The 19,602-nt window shown below is 40.3% G+C and overlaps 1 protein-coding gene and 1 long non-coding RNA gene across 2 annotated transcripts in view; one reads left to right on the top strand and one right to left on the bottom strand.

The window, feature by feature from the left end:
• Ccdc6 (coiled-coil domain containing 6) overlaps window positions 1-17,617 on the top strand; it is a 108,060-nt gene extending 90,443 nt beyond the window's left edge. Inside the window, exons 4-9 of the mRNA XM_048338826.1 lie at window positions 304-407; window positions 2,363-2,523; window positions 6,421-6,577; window positions 9,362-9,462; window positions 12,259-12,383; window positions 13,438-17,617. Of these exons, the coding sequence (XP_048194783.1) occupies window positions 304-407; window positions 2,363-2,523; window positions 6,421-6,577; window positions 9,362-9,462; window positions 12,259-12,383; window positions 13,438-13,632 (843 nt within the window). The 3' untranslated portion in view covers window positions 13,633-17,617. The remainder of the gene's footprint in view (window positions 1-303; window positions 408-2,362; window positions 2,524-6,420; window positions 6,578-9,361; window positions 9,463-12,258; window positions 12,384-13,437) is intronic.
• Window positions 4,125-5,594, bottom strand: LOC125346349. The gene is made up of 2 exons (XR_007209911.1): window positions 4,590-5,594; window positions 4,125-4,366 (listed from the first exon to the last, which is right to left on the bottom strand). It is a non-coding gene; the product is annotated as an uncharacterized LOC125346349 (long non-coding RNA).
• Window positions 17,618-19,602: the final 1,985 nt, after the last annotated feature.

Genomic DNA, 19,602 nt, shown 5'->3' with positions numbered 1-19,602 from the left:
CTAATAAATAGAACTCCTACCCCAAGACCTAGAGAAGTGTTCCCATGTGCCTCTAATAAATGCTAACAAAAGAAATGTGATTCATCTACTAGGTGACACTTAAGCATTACTACCCAGCAATGAACCTGTCATGGTTTTCTCTATTAAAGTTAAAAAACTAGATGCATTTAGTGTTTCTATGCCAGGAAATGAACTCTATCTTTGGTTTGCTCCAAGTTTAGTCATCCTTATTGTTCAATCAAAATATTTTAACAAGTTTTCATGGCCTGCCTTTCTTAATAAAACCTTTTCCCCCATCTTTAGTTGAGACGAGAGAAGATTGACCTTGAAAATACATTGGAACAAGAACAAGAAGCGCTAGTTAACCGTCTCTGGAAAAGGATGGATAAACTTGAAGCAGAAAAGAGGTTTGTTTAGTCTTGCTGTTTAGTGTGTGTGTGCACGTGCGTGCTCATGCACATGGTATTGTGTGGGTGTGACCCAGGAATAACATTGGAGCATTTTAATTCTTTGGGTGGCACACATTATTTTCACTTGCCATGTCAGTCACTTCTTTATGTTCTACTACTGACTTTCCCAATAGTTTCTTTTCATTTGGTATTAGAAGGCTATGACTGAATGAATCACAGTGCTATTATTTATTCACCATCAAATGGTTCAGTGTTACAAGGCCAGTGACTGAAATAATCATGGTGCTATTGTCTACCTTCAAATTATTTTCAAAGGTGCTGTAGTTTCAACTTTTCCCCTGGTTGAACCATGTTTCTCTACTGCTTTCTGAAGTACTTAGGATATACTGTGAACTATTCATTTTAATGCACATTTCTAAAGTTTACTTGATTAGGAAGAATGAAATCTTAGTAGGAAACCCTTTGTTTTTTCAGCCCATTCTAAAGAAATACCTACACATATTTAAGACAGTACGATATTTTGTGTTAAATATGTGAAATGTCACTCAACATGTGAAATGCCACTCGGCAAACATACTCTGAAATGTCACTCAACAGTAAACACATATTAAATCTCTTTGTGCACCTGGTCCTTATTTTTAGCTGCTTTGTACTTGTTGGGAGGGGCAGGGCTGGTAAAAATATTCGGTCTGAGGGGTATGTGCATGGATGTAAACATGAATTTCCTTTGAAAAACTCAGTTCCCGTCACCAGATCTTTTGTAGGTTATTAAGATCCTTCTACTTTATGCATTCATAAGTTGTTTTGAGTTTATTTCTAGATTTGCAAACTACAAATATATCACACACTTTTAAGTAAAAATTAATGAGACAGCTACAAGAAATCATCAGGCTATAATTAAATCAACTATCTTTGTATTACTGCAGCAATACTGATTCTATGCAGTAAGTATAGGGACCATTTATAATATTTAACGTAGTCTAGCTTTTTTTCCCACAAAGGTAGACCTAGAAGTAATTCACGATACAAACTCTAGAAACAATGTGAGCTTATAAAGCAGGGGATTGCAGATTGTGGTTGGAAGTTTGACGTCTGTTAGCACCAAGTAATTGAGTTGGGCAATGTGGAATGGTCATTTCAAGGGTCAAAAGCTGTTGAGTACCAGCCTCTTATATGCTTTAACCTAACAATAATTAATGGAAATGAAGCTCCTACCAACTATTAACCAAACAATCCTGGTTTGTTTCTCAAATCTTTTCCCTTTGCTGTTTGCAGAAGCAAAAAGCCCCTCTGTCTAGCTAGCCAAGCCTTTACATTGGTTTTGGAGGAATTTAGAAGTTGAGTTTCTTCTCTTTTTTTTTTTTTCTCTTTTTCTGAGTATTTTTATTATCTCTAGGTGTTACCGTTCACCCAAGCAGTTTATGAACACAGTGTGGCTTGATCAGTGTCACTGCTTTCAACATTTTCACCCCTTGCAGCCCACCCTTTCCTTACTAATTTTAAATTATAGGACTCATCCTGCAAAAAAGATCTGTAGTAGTTCATAAGTTCAACCAAAAGCAAAATTCCTTTCCTGTCTCAATCAATGCCCTAAAACCAACCTGCTAAACTTTTAGTCAGCAAATAATTCTGAATGCCTCTGTATTCCAGGCATATGAATCAGAACCAGATGTTAAATAAAGACTTTGCAGTAAACGGTTAGTTACCAGTGTTCATGTAAAAGGAAAAAAACAAAAACACAAAAAACAAAAAAAGCTTGATATTTCAGCACTGGCCTTGACCAGCTAAGGATGCTCAAAGAAGCTGGAAAACGATCAGTGGAGTTATATAACCATGTGATGAAGAGCTGCTTGTTTCTCAACATAATTCTTCTAGCTCCAGTGTTGTTTAGTTTTACAGGCAAACTGCTTTTCATTGTTGGATTCTTTCCTTTTTTTTTTCCCCCAATGAAGAATCCTGCAGGAGAAATTAGACCAGCCTGTCTCTGCTCCTCCATCGCCTAGAGATATCTCCATGGAGATCGATTCTCCAGAAAACATGATGCGCCACATCAGGTTTTTAAAGAATGAAGTGGAGCGGCTGAAGAAACAACTGAGAGCTGCCCAGCTGCAGCGTACGTAGCCTCTGTTTTCATTGATTTGATTTTGTCACCTACCAAATAGACAGGTTTACTTCTGTTTACTTGCAAACAGGCATTAGTCAAATTTATATCGTACTTTATTACCAATGGACCTGACACACACACTGTCATCCTGAAATATATAATTTTTTAAAAAAGCTATTCTAATGGTGGAAGGCAAACAGTTTAGAACACTTCCAGAAGATAATCCACCTAATTTCAGGAGAATCCATAATATTTTTAATTTTCTTATCCATGTTCATCTCCCAGGCCTGTACTAACCAGAACAATACCAGATACCTCAGTGCACTCTGGGACTATTAAGGGAAATAAACGTTTACCTTCCTTACTACTAAATTTACTCTTACCTGACATTTGCTCGTGGTATTTGAAGAATGAAGGCTTTGGAAATTTATATTTCTTAGTATTTTGGGAAAGGCCAAGATGTTGAGTTGGAGATCAAAGGAGCTAGATTTCTGAATGTTTTATTAGGCACACGTGCATTTTGTTGGGGTCTTTTCCTATTCCAGGCTTTTCTCTGCTGAAATTTCTTTCTGTGAATAGGTAATAACAGTGAAAGATATGTCTCCTTCTCCCCCCTGAGCCCCAGCCATCTGGGGCTCACACACATTTTTCCTGTATCTTCCAGATACAGGTGTAAATCTGTCAAATCCCTTCATACAAATAGAAGCACAATGAACATACTGTACACCTTTCTGTGTTCACATTTAATGCCTTGCAGATTTTCCACTACCAAAACATACAAAGCTACAGTAGGTCTTTTTTTTGTTTCTAAGGCTGTATAGTATTTGATTTTCTTTTGGAAACTACTACATATACTCCATGAAAACGAAATAAGGAATTCTCAAATATTGTATTAAACTGCTTAAAGGAGTTTGTAGTGTTGAGCAGACAGATAACTTATGGCACCCTTCTCTAGAGCTGTCAGTTTTTTCAATTTCTTCTTCCTTTGAGCTTGTCTTCTTGAGATCCAAGCACATTTTTCAGAAGAAATTTGGGAAGGTTCTCCCCCACCCCACCCCCCAAACCCCCCAGCAGTGGGGCTTGAACTCTGGGCCTGGCTGCTGTCACTGAACTCTTCAGTTCAAGGCTAGTGCTTTACCACTTTGAGCCACAGCACCACTTTCTGTTTCCTGGTGGTTAGTTGGAGGTTAGAGTCGCCCAGACTTTCCAGCCCGGCCTTGCTTTGAACTGCAATCTTCAGGTCTCAGTCTCCTGAGTAGCTAGGATTACAGGCAGGAGCCACCAGCGTCCAGCTGAATTTTTTTTTCTTCTTTAAATCTCCTTGTTCCTCCTCAAAGTTTAGTCTTTGAAAAGACTACTGATGGGCTGGGAATATGGCCTCGTATATCTGAAGCCCTGGGCTTCAATTCCTCAGCACCACATTATAGAAAAGGCCAGAATAGGTTCTGTGGCTCAAGTGGCAGACTGCTAGCCTTGAGCAAAAAGAAGCCAGGGACAGTGCTCAGGCCGTGAGTTCAAGCCCTAGGATTGCCCACCCACCCCCTCCAAAAAAAAAAAAAAAAAAGACTACTGATACCACCAGAGCACAGGTGTATCTTTTGTTTGGGGAGATCCAGAAAGGCTGAATTCAAGCAGCAGCCAGTAGCACTTAAGCTGCCTGCAGTTGGTTTTGATCTGGCTTAGAAGAGAGGTTAATGACTTTCATTCATTCACGGCATCATTCTGAGGTCATTCTTAAATCTCCTTTGGATGCAGCTATACATCTGTTTCTCAGCCTCCAAGCTTGACTACATGTGAATTTGAATCTGTTGCTCAAGAGTTCTCAGTTGAGTTGAGTATCTCCTAGAATCTACTAGGGAGCTTTTTTTTTTTTTTTTTTGGCCAGTCCTGGGCCTTGGACTCAGGGCCTGAGCACTGTCCCTGGCTTCCTTTTGCTCAAGGCTAGCACTCTGCCACTTGAGCCACAGCGCCGCTTCTGGCCGTTTTCTGTATATGTGGTACTGGGGAATCGAACCCAGGGCCTCATGTATATGAGGCAAGCTCTCTTGCCACTAGGCCATATCCCCAACCCCTACTAGGGAGCTTTTAATAGACCAGTGACCAGGTCTATTCCTTAGGAATTCACTATCAGTTTAGGGGTTCTGCCAAACCTCCAGATAGAATTTTGAATGACAGTGCTTTGCCATTTAATTTATTCTGTAAATCTTATGAATCTTCCGTTCTGGAGAGCTTTCCTATTTATAGAAGACAAAGGTAGCTTGCTCTGATGCTCACTCTTATGGAGCAAACAATAAATACACCTAGTGCTGCTTGTGCAACTAAGTGAAAAATTCCTTGTGCTTGCATATATGGGAGGAAATAACTTAAATCGTTCCTATTAAAAGTATACTTTGTAAATATTTTCCCAGTATGCCTTCAATTAAAGAGATCTTTGCATCTGGATTAGACAGCAGGATTTCTAGCTGTATTAAAAACAACCCAGGGACTTAGTGTTTAGTGTATATAACGGGGTGTTTAATAATTTGGGTATTTTTATTGGAATTTCTAAAATAAAGTTATGCAAGAGCTTTTGTACAATCTGTAAAGACATGTCCTGGTTAGTCATAGAACAACTGTCAAAAGTCATCATTTAAGTAAAGTGCTACACAGCCAGAGGGTTGCTTAAAACTGAAGCTAGTGTGATGGCATTAGGTGTATAGGAAATGGTACATGTGACATTCAACTCCTTCCTTTTTTCTGGAATTTCTGTAGGCTCATAAACCACTGTAGAAGCCTATAAGCAACTCTCCTAGATGTGCCCAGGTTCATTCTGAATTTCCATCTGATTTTCAGAGGAGAAAAGTATATGAGGATTTTTCCTTCCCCTAAATGCACCAAAACAGGGAAAAAGAAAAAAAGATGAACTGATTCTGAATTTTATATTAAGGCTATTCTGGCTACTTTATAAGAGTAGATTCTGTCTAAGATTAACCAGAAAGAGGGCATTAAGTGTGTCTTGCCTTTTATTGGAAGAGAATGACACAGAACCTTATGGAGAATAACAGGAGAAGGGAGGGAGGGGAGTCTTAGGAGAAGGACCTTCTAGAACCTCATGAAATTCTAGAACATTGGCCTGGGAATATGGCCTAGCGGCAAGAGTGCTTGCCTTGTGTACATGAAGCCCTAGGTTCAATTCCTCAGCACCACATATATAGAAAATGGCCAGAAGTGGCGCTGTGACTCAAGTGGCAGAGTGCTAGCCATGAGCAAAAAAGGAGCCAGGGACAGTGCTCAGGCCCAGAGTTCAAAGCCCAGGACTGGCCAAAAAAAAAAAAAGAAATTCTAGAACATGTCACTTCCTTATTTCAGATTCCTGAGAAAGAGAAATTGGGTCTAGTATCTAGCCTGGAGGCAGGGTCAAGACAGCAGCCTAAGAGATGCCAGCTCTGTGCAAGTCTTTACCTGCTGCCAGACTCAAGCTTTGCAAGATACAGTGCAGTGCTTGTCTGTGTACCTCACCAGCAGGCACAGTATGTGCTCACTTCATCAGTGACAGGCCCCTGAGCGATTGCTGTGTGTGGTTGGGCCGAGCAGCCAAACCCATGCCTAGGAGGCAGAATCAGCTTTCTCAGTCGATCTCCCTCCCTCTGCACTGCAGAGAGAACAGAGGTCTGGTAGCTGCAGACTCAGCTACTGTTCACCATTTCCTCTTCCATGTAAATTGACTTAGAATAGGTGTGAGTGTAGTGTAGCACCTCCTGTTTATCTCCCCCTCCCCCAAGTGTGAGTCCTTGGCAAGCTTGGCTGCTGGAGGTACACTGAGTGTACCCAGATTTCATCCTGGTGTGAGAGAGGGAGGACAGTCTTCAAGTAGCTCAAGGACATCATTACGTGAAATGTGGACTGATGAGAACTCTGGCTTTTCAGATTCAGAGAAAATGGCCCAGTATCTGGAGGAGGAGCGTCACATGAGGGAAGAGAACTTGAGGCTACAGAGGAAGCTGCAGAGGGAAATGGAGAGAAGAGAAGCTCTCTGTCGACAGCTCTCAGAGAGTGAGTCCAGCCTGGAGATGGATGATGAAAGGTGCGCATTGTCCTGAGCCTTGTAAAACAAACCAAATAACCCGCCTCCAGTATCCTGGTTGATACGGAAGGCTTTCACACGTCACATTTTCTGTAGCGATGTGTAGTACCACGTTACAATGGACAATCATAATGGTTTAAATGCAGAAGATTAAACATTCCTCCTAAATGCAAAAGGAAAGGGGGGAAAAAGCCATTCTAAAAGCTTGTAAATGGGAAAGCAATGGAGGCAGGGTTTGTTTATTGTTGTGATTAATACTATGACTACATTACTAGGATTTAAAATCACTGCTGGATTTTAAGCTCAGCCATATCCTCAGACCTTTTTGCTTTAGTTATTTTTTTTCAGATAGTTTTACATTTTTGCCCAGGGCCAGTCTTGGTCTGTGAGCCTCCTCCCTGTGCCTCCCAAACAGCTTGGCTTCTAGGTATGTACCACCTTACCCGTCTTATTTGTGGAGTTGAGGGAGGAGAAGATTGCATGAGGGTCTAGTTGACTTTTTTTTTTCTCCAGGCTGGCCTTGAACTGAGGTCCTTCTGATGTGTACCTTCTCTGTAACTGGGATTACAGGTGTGATCCACTACCTCCAGCATGAGTTTGCATTTAATGAAGTAACCGGATCCCATGTTACATCTTTTTAAATCATGGGAGCATTCTTATACAAGAATAAGCAAGCTATAATGAAGTTGGAGGAAAGTAACATTAATAAATTGAAAGAACCAGCAGGAGACAGGGAGAGGTTATTGAAATCCCAGAGAGTTGCCTTAACATGTATGATAACTTCTGAGCCATTTTGCAGCTGCCTTTTAAAAAATAATTGCATTAATCTGAACCTAACATTGGACGACCTCCCTTCCCATTGCGAATGGTGGAGATGAGTTATCCATTGGCTAGAGGATGACTAGAGGAACTGGTCTCGGCATTTCTCCCTCACTCTCCTCTGCACTTGGGAGTACAATGGTTAGATAACCAGTAAATCCAGAGAGAAGAAAAACCAGCAGTTAGGGAATCAGTTCTTCTGAAGTACATCATTTCAAACAAGGAAATGTCTGCTCCTGGAGCCCACATGCCCTGGCCTCCCATGGTCCACATCAGAGTGTGAGAGGTGCCCTTGAGCCTTCTGGGGGACCCCCTGTGAAGACTAAGTAGCCAGTGTCACTGCGGGAACTGCTGAGGATCTGCACTGCCTGTGGGATGCCAAAACATGTCTGAAATGAGGCAGAATCAATGCGTCAGCACTCAGTTTTCTATTGTGTGATTCATTCAAGGTGCTGACAAAGCTTTTAGAGTGTTTGCTGTGGACAGAGCCAAGAATGTTTCTATGATAGAAGGCTATAAATGAAAGGGGAAAAAAAATTAACGAAAGTGAGTAATAGGTTACCTTGCTTAAATTATCTATATGTATTTCCTTTTTGTTAAAAGCTTGTATCAGAAAATTATCAGCCTTGATTCTAAACTTTATTGATTCGTTTCTAACAGTTTCCCATCCTAAAGTCTTTTGAGTCATTTGACTAAAAATGTTCACTAGAACACTAAGGAGCTTGTTAACTACATTATGACTCAGAGCAGACCACAAGTTAACATATGTACTATCTGGTCCCCAGTTTGGGATAAGATGTACTGAGACCATTTTTTCTTATTATGGTGACATTATTGAAACTACTTCAGACTTCCAGTTAATAGATTTTTTTTCCAGAACCAGTATTCATCCAGAAGCTTTTACATTCCTTTTTGTAGGTCAGGTTTATTCCAGACAGAATATGGCTCCAACAACTATTTTTCTGCCTGGTAGGATACCACATTTGAGAGAAAGAAAACAATCTGACATTTAAGGCTTCAAGAGGTGGCCGTAGCTATCTACCTGGATATGGAATAGAAAGGTCCTACCTGGTATCTAAAGACAGGCAGAATAAGAAGTGGCTATTTAGTTGAGGTGCATCTCACATTACACATCCTGATTTTGTTCAGGTACCATAAATTTGCCTAGAAATGGTCATTTTTAGTTCCTCGGGTGTCTGACTTAATACCAGGGCTGATATCTCCCTCAGGTATTGGTGCTCACATGTTTGGCTGCAAGGTGTGGGAAGGATGGTTTATCAGGAAGTCTCTCAAGCAGGCATTTCGCCTGGCCAGAGCTCTGTACTTGGTTCACAGAGTGAAAGCTGATTTTCTCCATGATCACGCTCTAGTGTTCTCAGTTCTGACATGACTTTTGCATCCAGGAAGAAGTCAGACTCAGCACAGTGTCCCTGGGCATGACCTACGAAGGTGCTTAGAACTCACGCTTCCTGTTACATTCTAATGTGTGACCATTCACTTTGTGGGCATTTCACTTGATGGCATATATAATGGCAAATCACAATTCAAAGTTAGCCATTAATACGTGGCCAGTGGAAGTGAATTTCTACATGACCTGCGGAGAAAAGGCTGCTTGTCTTTGTCCTAGGCATGGTTCTGTGACCAGGTCTCCATTCTGAGCTAAGACATCCTGGACTCTGTATCCCAGGCTGCCAGAGAGTGAGGTTTGACAAACAACACAGGAATGTGAGTCTGTAAAACAAGTGTCTCCTAGCCACAGTATCACTGGTCAGCAATCATTCAGGATTTTGACTTAAAGACTTGAAACTTCTGACATTTCTCAGAAGAGCTATTATAAAGGTGATGTACAGAGGTTATAGTTACAGAAGTCAGTTAAAGAGTACATTTCTTTTTTGACGTCACGCAAGAGCTCTCTTAAGAACTATTGAATGCAGGTGATGCTGAGCACTTCTTCTCTTCTTTTAGATATTTTAATGAGATGTCTGCACAAGGATTAAGACCTCGCACTGTGTCCAGTCCAATCCCTTACACTCCTTCTCCAAGTTCAAGCAGACCTATATCACCTGGTGAGTATATGTTTACTATCATTTATATGTTTGTTATTATCATTATTAATAGGGCTGAGGATCCATCCCTGAATCCTCATGCATGCTAAGTTGGATGACTGAGCTTTGCCTCTATCCTCTCTGATACATTTCATAGGCAGCCCTGCTTAGGTTCCCTCCTAGCATGTAAAAATCTAGTAAATAGAGATAATGGTCATGTGTTTTCACAACAAGATCCTGCCCTGCTGGCTTTGAGCTGGGATCCTCAGATATCAGCCTCCCGAGTAGCTAGGATTACAGGCGCAAGCCACTCGTGCCCAGCTCCCAAGCACCTTAAAAAAAAAAAAAGACTGATTTGTCTCTGGTGCTAAATCTTAGGGGGTGGGCAGATTTCTAATATGCCTTATAGGACAGCTTTTATGAGTATTACTATTCCCAAGTTAAATTATCTCATTTTACCCTCAGAATAATTGAAGTAGGCATCAGTTTTCCCATGTTTAGACTGAGGAAGCAGAGATTTCGAGGTTTCCTAATTCCTTGTCATACTGCAGGAAGAGGCGTCTCTGTTACTGAATTCTTCCTACCCTTTGGTATTTGCAGTGATTTCTTGGCCTTTACAAGCATGGGCAAAACTATGCAGTTTTTCTTTGCTTCTGTTCTTGGAAGCACACTTATCTGTATCTTCCCCTGAAAACATTTCCCAGAGTCTGCATATTAGTCCCAGCATTGTGTGGGACTCTGGGGCTGGAGGGTAAGACAGCAAGGGAGAAAGGAAAGCAGGAAGAGGCAAGTGACAAGTGGAGTAGGGAGAGGGAAAAGAAGGGAGCAGCCAAAGACCTCACCTGGGGAAAGAGGGACTGATCCCAGACAGAAAGAACTTTCTGATAGATGATGTGGTCATCCTGCCTTGTTCTTATCAAAAAAGGTGTTACGGAATCTGTTTCTCTACTAGCCTTGAGTCTGTCTCTAAAAGCCTCTTCTATCTGCCTTTTCCCAAAATAGCACTTAGGTTTCATTGCCATGAGAAAGGTCTTTTATTTTTGCTTTTAGATTTATTGATGTAAAAGGAAGGCAGGAGTCAGGATGAAGCTAGATGGGGGGATTATTTTGTAGTTGATGGGGTGTTGGTTCGTATGAAGTATACTTTAATATGTCTTGTTTGATTTATTTAAAGTTAAAGAAGTTTTAGAGACACATAATTTCCAATGGATTAGAAAACGAAGTCAGTGAAAAAAAAAGAAGCAAACAAATGTCAGATCTTTGCTCAGAATATTACTTCTACTATCATAAATATGCTGCCAGGAAGTTTCCGTATTCCGTTTGCATACATTTGACTTAGATTGTACCTATCCCTGTACTGGGGGCCTACATCAGGTGTGGAGCTTCTTAGAGAGATAAGCTGTTTGGTTTTCATGAAGTTAATTAAAACACCTAGATCTTTTCTTCTTTCAGTCCCCCTCAGTGAGAATATTTTCATACTGTTTTAACATTGAACCCATCAAAGTCAATTTTATCTTCTATTTAGCAGCCTAATTATTCTAATCCACTTTATTGCAGTGCTATGCATAGTAGGTCAACAAAACCTGAATTTTCCAGTTTTCTGTTTTAGTTTTTATTGGAAGAATTTGTGTGCCTGTATCCAAGCCAGTACATGGTTATTATTTCATGTTTCTTCTGTATTCCTTTCCTACATCTCAAGTGAACTAGAAAGGCTGCCTTATTTTTGGGGTGGGGGACAGTCAATATTAGGGATCGGGTATTAGTGCTTTTCTTTGACTATACCAATGTTTGAACTCAGGGGCCTGAAACTGCTTGTTCATGGCTAGCATTCTACCACTAGAGCCATGCCTCAAGTCCGCTTGATTTTTTTGCTCATTAATTGGAAATAGAGTATCACAGACTTTTCTGTCTGGTCTGACTTTGGACTGAGGTCCTTACATCTCCGCATGCTGAATAGTTGGGATTATAGGCATGAGCCACTGGCACTTAGCCCTTTGTATTTGTTTTACAGGTAGGGTCTTGTGCTTTTTCCCTGGTCATCCTTGAGCCTCCTAAAATGCCAGGATTACATAGATAGTGATGTTGTTTCATTTTGGCTAATTTGAATAATGCTTCTGTGAACACTGGAGTTTAATAACTCTTTGAAATCCAGATTTCTCTTCTCTCAGATAAATATCAAAAAGTGAAAGTTTGTGGGCATCTCTATAGAGTTTTCCAAATTGGCGACTGCCTCTGTATTGTTTAAGGAATGGCCATTCCAACAGCTGTGAATTAGTACATTATTGTGGTTTTATTTGCATTTCCCTCACGATGGGCTATACAGAATATTTCTTTTTCTGCTTTTCAATCATTTGTGTATCTTCATGAAGAAATCCCTATCTAAGAACTCAGATCTTTGATTTTAGTTTTTATTTCTTCAATATTTTTTGGTTTTGCTGAAACAAAACCTAACTGGCTTGGAATGATCAGTCCTCCTGCCTCTGCCTCCTGAGTACCACATTCCCAGTTCCTGTTTTCTTGGCAGTGCTGGAAATCAAACACAGGACTTGCACTTGACTGTTTAGTTTTCTCAACACTGTTAATTCCCCTTGGGAATCAGTGACCGGGGGGGGGGGGGGGGGGCGGGGTATCCCCATGGGTTTATTCTGTACTTTCTGTTCTGTCCCCAGCATGACTTTTTACATCCCATGTTATCTAGCATGCTGCCCACCATTCTTGTCATTCAGTTTTACATACGCATGTGATTTAGACTTTCTGCATTTTAAGGTATGGGCTAATTGGGTTTGAAATGCTGTTTCATGTTGTTGTTGTATTCAGGTCTCTCCTATGCAAGTCACACAGTTGGGTTCACGCCACCAACTTCCCTGACTCGAGCTGGAATGTCCTACTACAATTCTCCGGGTCTTCATGTGCAGCACATGGGAACATCCCATGGGATCACAGTAAGTGTCTGAGGGGTGGGGGAGGGGGCAGCACCTTACTCTTGATGGTGGTACCAGCTGGTCCTTTTGGGGAGATTAGAATTGATGCTCTTAGTCATTTACCTTTCTTCTCCTCTCCCCTCATCAGTTCACTTTGAAACTACAGAGACTTACCAAATAGTTTTGACACAAAGTTCTGGTGTTAAGACTAAACTCCTTCCCAGGAGGCGCAAACTTCAGCTTCCCTTCCTGTGAAAACCACCCTTTGTGAAATGTAGTTTGAACTCTGGCCAGCTCTTGGCCATAAAGAATTATTGTTGGTTGCCACAATGTCTGAAAATATTTATGCTTATGGCTTCACAGTTTACTGAACCTTGTTACTGTTCCTGAAGTTAGCCTTGTTTCTAGTTTTACTCAGAATGTTTTCTCCTAGAATTAGGAAGGTTCATCTAGTTCTAGAACTATATGTAAATGAAGTGAGAGGGCCCTTTTTTTTTCATTGTGTGTGTGTGTGTATGTGTATGTATGTGTGGCTATGCAGAAGATTTTTACTTATTAGGATCAAAGAATTTGAATTACGGGTATTTCCAATGAGACTACTTTAAAGACAAACCCTCTTCTCCTAAATTATTTAAAGTGTTTATGAGGATCTTTTGCGAGTGGGTACACTTTGTGTAAAAATAGTAACCTTTTGTGTCCATTGAGCTGTGATCTCAAGGTATGGGAAATGTATTTGAGAAATGTATAGAAAAAGATTGAGGGCACACAGTTGACAGGGGACAACAATAAAGGGGACCAAAGGACTGCGATCTTTCTACTTTATGACTGTTTCATTGAAGGGTTCAAGTTCACTAGTTTGGCCAAAGTATTAATCATAGCACTTCTGCATTGCTATTTCACAGATGTAGGTATTAAAAACTACCATGTTTAAATTTCCAAGACTCGCACTCAATAATAAGTAGGTTTAAAGAAGAAAGTCACTGCTTTCTTGTCTTGGCTGGTAAGAGTTTCAGGAGCCGCCTCAGCCGGAAGCAGGGCTTATGCTGCAATTGACCTGCTCTTGTCTTCCCTACAGAGGCCTTCACCACGGAGAAGCAACAGTCCTGACAAATTCAAACGACCTACACCGCCTCCGTCTCCCAACACACAGACCCCTGTCCAGCCACCTCCACCTCCACCTCCGCCACCCATGCAGCCCATGCTCCCCTCGGCAGCCACCTCGCAGCCCACCCCTTCGCCACATTCGGTTCACCCTTCCTCCCAGCCTTAATGCATGTGCTTAGTCTGAATTTCAAGTTGGGACTCGTCCAATGGAGCCGTCTACTCAACGCCAAAGGCTTCTTTCCCTGGCATATTTGGATCTGACTTATTTGCACTGAGGTTATCTAGGCTTCATTATCCATGTGTTGTAAATGTTTGTTGGAAAAGCAGCCAGTGTTGTGGCTCTCTGCAACACTAACCAGACGACTTTTTCCATCAGTGTTTTACTTGAATCTTCATGTGTGTCCATTACCTGGCTGGAACATTTGCTATTTGGTGTTTGGTAATAACAGCAGCAGTGTGCAATTATTGCTTAGCCCCAGAGCTTCATTTACTTGGCTTTTAGGTTTGTAAAATAAAAAAGGGGGGGGATATCTTTTTTATATATTTTTTTTGTCCATGAATTTGCAGAAAATTACTGAGCTATTGGTGTTTACCAAACATATCAAGAATTCAAGCACTACAGTACACAACCTTTGAGAAATCTAACTTTCAATGTAAACTGGAAAGTTGGATGAAGCAGTGCCCAAAATATAGATATTGTTTAATAGAGCTTTCTACAGATACACTTTTACAGATTATTTTCAGTGTAAGCTGAGAACCATGACTCTTTAAAACAGCCTAATGTCACAAATGGGATGGATAATTACTGCAAATTAGGATGTGATTCTTCCCTTTATCCTTAAAATGTTAAGGATAATCCACCTAAACAGAGTCAATAAATGTTCAATGGCTGATTTAGAATTTGCTCTTTGATGTTGAATGCAGAGGGCAATATGATTTTTTTCACATAACTAATAGGAGTTCTCCTTCCATTCTTCATAGTCTGCTAAGATAGAGTTTGAACAAATATTCTAAATGTGCAAAATGCTATCAGAAAATACTGTTTGAAAGAGACAAGTATATTTTGGCATAATAGCCAGAAAAATACTGTATTGCTTGGCAGAAAAGAATAAGTGTAGAGGAAACTAGAACCTTCACATTGATGACTGCTTATTTTGCCCAGTATAAGCAAGTATAGTGTACAAAGGAGTATATTCTGAATACATTATTCCATTCATTTAGCACAAATAAATCCTATGGTTTCACTTTCAAGCGGAAGACCCTGAGTCAGCTCTTTTCTTGATACTTGCTTACATCCTTTTATTTTTGTTTCACTGCATTTACTGTTTTGTATTTTGGTAGTAAAGTGATTTTTACCACCTGTGTTTGCATATTTATATATGCTGTGGATGAAAATAACTTACTAGAGAATGTATATTTTATGAGAACGTGTATCTGTAGGATATAATCAGAGAACTAAAAATTAATTTATCAGTAATTTTTAAGAGTTCATGTTTTGTGACAACCATCTCCAATAGCTAACTCCGTATTGAACACACTCCTAAAAATAAGGAACCATGAAATTGTAGATATTTAATATTGTACAGTATAGAAACTTCCATTTTTGCCTTCGAATGCATATTTAAGAGTTAACAGAATGAAGAAGAAAAGTGTTATCAGATATTAGTGTTTGACTAGCATTTTAAGAACTTGAGAGTAAAAGCAACAATAGGATATTTTTCACCTCTTCTGCCCACAACCTCAGAACGTCATCCTCGATTACTAGGAAGAAATTGTTGGTCTATAAAAATTTTATTTATAATGTGTATGTAGTATACATAATCATAGTGCAGTTCTCAAGCATGGGGAACAAGTTTGGCATTTATTATTGAGGCTTTAGGTTTTTAATATCAAACTGGGCCATGTCAAACATGGGGATTTCTCCCAATTGCTCACTGACCTCCTGGTACATTATAGTTCCCAGGAATTCTGAGACGAGGCAAACAAATTTTGCCTTCACGGTACAGAGAAATATGGTATATGTTTACAAGAATCTTTTCTGAGATTGTAGATTTCAATGCTGTTGGATAGTGTCTTGTACTCAAAACAAAGTCCCTTCCTTTAATGATCTTTCTTCCCTCAGTTTCTTACCAATTTCATTCTGTCCTGAAAGCACAAGCATTTAAAAAATAAAACAACATTGCCATATGGTAAATGAAAAGCACTTGGGGTGAGCAGACAGTTCCTGGTAAGCGCCTTTGAGAGATAGGTTCTTGACATTCAGCCTTCTGCCGAAATGTACTGCTGGTTCCCTGAGACTCCTCAAGATAAAACATCACTCCTTTCAACAACACTTTCCCAACATAAATCTAGTTGCCTCTCTCTACGGACATTCAGAACTGGTAGAACAAACACTATTTTGAATTAGTGATGTTTTATGTCATTTTAAAGTGTTTGACAACCCCCATGTGGAGCCTGTAATAATGCTTGGGCAATACCTCCTAGGACAATTTTTTGACAATGACTTAGCCACTCGGGACTGGTAAGAGTCAGGTCCCGAGCCCATAGAAATGGGAACACCCTCATTTATGGGTAATTAACTTATCTAGGTTGGTCACTTCTCATGGGACCTGAATGTGTTTCCTGTCATTTCTTTTGCCCACTTGTTCAGCCTAACCCTGGATTGATCCCAAAAGGTCTTTGTAATATCAGTAGCCATCTTTCAGGCAGGTGGGAGCAACAGTAGCTTCATTTCCTGCCTTGCTTACAGAGACCCTTGGCTACCACTGTGCTGCTAATAGGATAAGTACTCTTTTGCCAGATTACCATGCCTTTCTTCAAAACCAAATTAACTTACCTAATACCTGATGCCTCTGGGCTCTGAACTGCTTTCTCTGATCAAGCATGCTGGCATTCTAGACAAGATTCTAGAAATTTGGCAGATGATGGAACTAGTTGAGATTCACTGAACTGACTCCTTTGTTGATTGGAAGGAGTTTGAAATTCTGAGCTCCTGAGATTAGCAACCATGGAATGAATGTGTGACCAGAATGTGGCTTTGACACCAAGTGCTGCTGTGCCTTTATAATTGGCTTCTAACTGATTTGACCAGAAATAATTGACAATGAACCTTTTGTTGATTGTTCAATTATAGGAAGATAGAATATGTATTGCCCTTTTGTTAGGTAGACATGAACTCCCCCGTACGAAGCCTTGCTTTTAGAGGATGCCCAATAAGGCAAAAGAAAAAGCAGAGTTACTTGTGCTTTGAGAGGTTAGTGTTTTTCTCAGTACAGAAGATTCTGTGTAACTTGATCTTCTGTCAATTTAATTACTTGTCTTATAGGTAACCAACACTGAAAACTTTGTAGTGATGACTACCAAAGAAATACATAGTAAATGAAACAAACTTTTATTTCCAAATTGTTCAAGAGCCAGCCATCGATGCTGCTACACGAGTTCCATGCTCAAGAGCCATTTTAAAGGAGATTAAGGGGTTTTTATAGTTTTGTTCTTTTGGTTTTTTGTTTTAATTTTATGAAACATGTTTGCATAAAGTTTGGGGGAGCATTTTTCAGAATGCTCAGCAGTTGTGATTAGCTGCCACACCCAGGATGCTTTGTGTTAGGCGATCAAAGGAATCCTATGTTTGTGATAGCATGGGTGCTGCGTGTGTACACGTGTGCATTTGTGCATTCATGCCTTAACTTGGGTAACTGCTCAATATTAGTGTTTGACTTGGTCTGCATCATCATCTAGATTGTATTGTACATCCTGGCAGGAACAAAGTTGCAGGCACAACGGGTTCAGACTACATTCCTCTGAAAGAATATCTGGTTGTATGGACCCCTGAGTCTTCTTTGGACTTTTTGGAACTTAGCCTGGAACAAAGGTGGATTGTCAAACAGAATGTCAACAAGGAACAGAGGAGAGCCAGAAGCTAGCATGCCTTTTGCCTCTGCATATCTGTGCACACTGTATGTTGTTCATGATAGCTTGTCTACAACTTGACTAGGTTGGAGTTCTGGTAATAGTGGCAATCTTGACATTCTTGGTCAGAGTTATAGAGAAATGTAAGACTTCCGATTAATGTCTTATTTACTTTATGTTGATTAGTCTTTGATACATGTGCTGAATCAGAAACCTAAATAAAGATAATTTTTTAAAATGTACCTCTTGAGCCTTAAACTCTGTCTCCTCTCTGGTCTTTGAGTTGGTAATCAATCATTGCTTTCCTGCTCCATCTTAACAGACGTCAGCTTAGCTTCTAAACTAAAGGCTTCCTCAGAAAGTAAATTTAAGAGAGGCTGGTACTTGTTTTTGTTTGTTTTCCCCCTTAAGGTATCAGCTATTTGGATTTGTTGAATTTTTGAGATTTCAGTAAGCTATGCACTTGGGGGTTTTGCAATATTTCAGCTCTGTGCTGCATTCAACTAAAATAGCAAAAGTAGAAGATTCTGAAATTGAAAAGAAAGCCACACTCCCAAGATGTTACATGTAAACACACGTGCAGACCTGTGCAACATAACAATTATTTTGGCAATGGGCTTGCTTATATGAGGGTGGTCCCATAAGATTATAATGTCACTTGTGCTTGGTGGCATTGTAGCTGTCATACATAATGAAATGAATGTGTTTACTCATGTTTATGGGGATCACAGTGCACACCATTACTACAGCATTGCAAGAGTTTTAAGTCTCTGATCCCCTTGCATAGGGTATATGAACAATGTGGGAAGTTTGATGTGCTTAGTGCTGTGTGTACATTTGGCAAAGGAAGGTTAAAAATAGAAGCCCAATTTGGGGAGAAGCCCATGTTAGAGTTTCCTAGCACAAATCAAACTAATAAGAAAGTGAGGTGTACACACAAAGGATTTGGGCGATCCTTCTTGTGAACCTCAAGGTCGGTCACAATAGGAAATAAGATTAAACTGTTTCTGGGTGTTCTTACTATGATACCGTCTAGTGCTCCATATTGCCCCAAATTGCATGAATAGTTTTTATCAGGCTGGATTTTAGGAGTGCTCATAGAGATATTCAGATGATTCAAGTAACAGTGTGTTCATGTGTTTAACAGTCCTGCTGTCTGGGAGAAGAGCCCTGTTTAGTATTGCTTGCCAATTTTGATGGTGTGAATATTCCCAGTACATCTGATTTTAAGCCACCGGTGTGACGTCACTGAACTTGGAGCAGATACACAGTAGCATATAAAGACATTGTCTTTCTACCATTGCAGATACACAGAGTATAAATAACCATGAGAACATGATAAAAGTAAAGGGTAGTAATTAGGAGATGGAATGTTTGAGTTATTACCATTAAAAAATACATAACCTTTTGAACTGTGATTTTTAAATTTTGTATAACCTTTAAATAGTTGTACCAAGAGGTTTTCAATTCAACATTTAGTTTATTGAGTACAGTTATTGAATGCAGAGCATCACCCCTTTTTTCTTCCCCATTTGTCCCAACTTCATCCATTTTTACACTTGCACATTGAATATTATGACTGTATTTGCCCACCACCCATTGTGTGTGCGTGTGTGTGTGTGTGTGTGTGTGTGTGTGTGTGTGTGTGTGTATGCTGATACTGGGGCTTGAACTCAGGACCTGGCATTGTGCCTTGCCTTTTTCCTTTTCCTTCGAGTTTGGTACTCTGTACCACTCGAGGACTTTCTTGTTCGTTGATTTTGAACTACAATCCTCATATCTCAAATTCCTGAGTAGTTTACAGGTGTGAGCCACTGGCACCCAGCTCACTGATAAGTTTTAACAGTCTTATGTCCTGGCAATTCAACACTTGGCTCTCCTGAGTCTTGATCTAGTCTTCTGAGCCAGAGAGGCCTCTGCTGCTTGAAGGCACCCTTGCAAGTGCATGGGTTAATAGCAGGTAAAATGGTTTATTTGGGGGAAGCTAACACCCCAACAGCAGCTGCAGACTCTGAGCGAGCACGGATTTCGATGAGGTAGAGAATGAGTAGTTTGGGGGACCGTCTTGGGACTCACAACAGCTGAGGCAGCTGGTCTGTCTGGTATGATGGGTCTCAGGTGCCAAGTGCAAAGTTCTTGCCTAACTTGGGCACAACTCATCTCAGGAGCTTGAGCATGGGTTTCTCAGGCAGCATGGTTTTTGCATTCAGTTCTCTACCCTCCCCTG

This window comes from Perognathus longimembris, chromosome 2, assembly GCF_023159225.1.
Source record: "Perognathus longimembris pacificus isolate PPM17 chromosome 2, ASM2315922v1, whole genome shotgun sequence".
Classification (NCBI taxonomy): Eukaryota; Metazoa; Chordata; class Mammalia; order Rodentia; family Heteromyidae; genus Perognathus; species Perognathus longimembris.
The sequence above is the reverse complement of the archived record's forward strand: the minus strand, read 5'-3'. Positions and strand labels throughout refer to the sequence as shown.